Here is a 2,610-nt window from a genome sequence, read left to right as displayed (position 1 = left end):
ATGGCTCGATTATCCGGGGAAAACTTTGGTTTTGCTTTGTTTACAAGTTTTTAGATTACAGTTTGTCAAAAAATGTGATAAACATCAAATACAACACCTGTAAATAAGATTTAGACTTTTTGAAAATTGTTTTTATTTTTTCACATTTTTCAGCTAAAATTTCATTTTCAAAAACCATGCTTGTAATAATACCAGACGTTAAGTTTCAGCACTAGAACGTCATGTATGTTAGCTTTTATGTTTAAGGTACAGTTTTTGATTGAAGAACATCAAAAATAAAAGAAATGAAGCATGGCTCGATTATCCGGGTGATTCGATTATCCGGGGTGAAATAATTTTGGAGTCACCCGGATAATCGAGTCCGACCTGTACAACAAACGGAGCGAATCTTAGTATGCTGATCCAGTGCAGAATACTGACACTTTGCCGAATACAAAACAAAAGAACATGAGCACCTCCAGTTTAGTCCGTCCGGGTCTCACAACGGCCATCATCGGCCACTTACCGGCCATCAAGTCACGCCTACGGAAGAAAGTCCCACTTCTGTCCTTCCAAGATGTTCGGCGCGCCCGAATTCCCTTCTACGAGGCCCTAGCCAGCGAGTTGTACGAAGGTGGCTGTCCAAATGCTGCGTTTCTTATGCTCCAGCTGATCGAATTCGAACACGATCACGTTCCCCCGACATCCGACCCAGCAATTGAGGAGAAACGTTTGAAAAATTCTAAAAATTTGCTCAATTTCCTGTACAAATCGCTCCGAGCGGCCGAGGGTCATAAAAACGAGCAGCGCTATGCGGACGAGGTGGAACACCTGTTGATGATTGGTCGATCGTTTCTGGACGATGAGCGCAAGCGATGGATCGCAAGGCAATTTTTCCTCATCGCACTGGATCGATGCGAGGATTGCCAATTGGAAGGAAGCCGGATCGGGACGTTGGGCAAGTATTACTATGGATCGTTTCTGCTGGAAGAGGAAATCTTGGATGAGGCTGTGCAGATGCTCGAATCAGCTGAAGGTTGGGCACGTGGCAAAAGTTGGCCGTTGGACGAGGGGAAGGGTATTTTCGGGTCTCAGCTATTGATTGGGGAGATTTATCATAAACTATTTTTGGCTTATTCGGCAATGTGCGAGCGCTACAAGTTGACTGATGCGAAGCAATTTGATTTATACATTCAGTTGAGTCATGAAGCAGCCATTAAATGTAAGATTAGAATCTTAAGTTCAGAGTGGACCACATAGTAAAAAATCAATAACATTTTCAGCTAACTTAGACGCCGTTCTCTGTGAGTCGTATATAAAATACGGGGATTTTCAACTCGATCAGGGAAATCACCGAGAAGCGCTCAATTGCTACAAACAAGCATCAAAGAAGGCAAGAAGCATCAACGCTCTGGATAAGGTTTGCAAACTGAACATTCGGATGGCGGCTGCTCACCGGAGTCTTAACGAAATGAAGGACTGTGAGTTTTTACTTAGAAACGTTGATAACATGACGGTAGATAACAGGAAGTCCGAATGTTATGCCGAGCTGCAATTGCTGAATGGTGAGATTCACTTTTGGAATGGGCGACTTCCGGAGGCTTTGGAAGCCTTCAACGAAGCACGAGACGTCTACAAGCATCTGCAGATTGAGAGCAAGATGATTCAAGCCTGTTGTTTTGCAGCGTTGGCCGCTGGTGAAACGCATTTCGGTCAGTATGCAAAATTGGTGAAAAAAGTGGAATTTCAAGGACCAATATCGGACAATGAAAGTCTTTTCAAACTTTTGCGATGGAACGTAGATAATGTGCCTTTTTGGTGAAGAAGTTTGGTTAGTAGCAATAAATGTTTGTTTCAATGATAAAATAGCAATTTGATCATGCACTTTTTTCAAAATTTAATTATTATTCCCTAGATGTGGGCTTTTTTAAATTATTTCTTTTTTTCGTGTTTTGAGACCGGCCCACTATTAACACTTTGTCTTCAAAAATGTTTAAGTGCCGATTTTATGAAAGTCCTCGCTGAAAAAGTTAAGAAAATGCATTTGGTTACTCAAATTGATGAACCCCTCGTTAATTAGAGCCACAACAATTTTTGCAGACCCCTCGATTTTGGTCAAATGGTGGCTCATTTAAACCGTTACAACTCGTAAGTTTCTCCAAAAACCACCTCAAAACGAATTGTTGTTGAAAAGAGGAAAGATAGAGCTACTATTTACAATAATAAAAATTTGGGTCGGCCATATTGATTTTGGCCGCCATCTTGGATTTTTATACCAAAACATTTTTTTCACCATGATGGCAACCACCGATTTTCAAAATCTTTGCATCAACTGAAAGCTGAGACATTTATACATAACATATCAAAAAATTAGAGATGTCTTTTTCTTGTTTCAAAAGTTATCTGCCGTTTTGTAAACCATGTCACTTTTGCGCACTGGGCCCGGGGCCAGACGTTTACATTAATGCAGCGTTATTTCGCAGTGTTTACTAACACGAATTTAAAATCTGAACCCACCAATGGAAAGCTGGAGGTTTAAGCTTTTCAAAACAATAAAAAAGTTATAAATGCAATGCCCGAATCATTGAGAAACAGTTAAAATGCAAACGAACCTCCGATTTACCCAAATTT

General features: G+C 40.7%; 1 protein-coding gene across 1 annotated transcript; it reads left to right on the top strand.

Annotated features, from left to right (window-relative positions):
• Positions 1–387: 387 nt before the first annotated feature.
• On the top strand, positions 388–1,856 carry LOC109418792 (uncharacterized). Its single transcript, XM_019693026.3, has 2 exons — positions 388–1,201; positions 1,263–1,856. The coding sequence occupies exons 1-2, from the start codon at positions 448–450 to the stop codon at positions 1,799–1,801; spliced, it is 1,293 nt and encodes a 430-aa protein (XP_019548571.3). The 5' UTR covers positions 388–447; the 3' UTR covers positions 1,802–1,856.
• Positions 1,857–2,610: the final 754 nt, after the last annotated feature.

Source organism: Aedes albopictus, chromosome 3, assembly GCF_035046485.1.
Source record: "Aedes albopictus strain Foshan chromosome 3, AalbF5, whole genome shotgun sequence".
Taxonomy (NCBI): domain Eukaryota; kingdom Metazoa; phylum Arthropoda; class Insecta; order Diptera; family Culicidae; genus Aedes; species Aedes albopictus.
The sequence above is the reverse complement of the archived record's forward strand: the minus strand, read 5'-3'. Positions and strand labels throughout refer to the sequence as shown.

Coding starts and splice junctions, on each gene's coding strand:
- LOC109418792 (XM_019693026.3), top strand. CDS start 448: ATGAGCACCTCCAGTTTAGTCCGTCCGGGTCTCACAACGGCCATCATC. Junction 1,202..1,262: donor TCATGAAGCAGCCATTAAAT/GTAAGATTAGAA, acceptor TAACATTTTCAG/CTAACTTAGACGCCGTTCTC.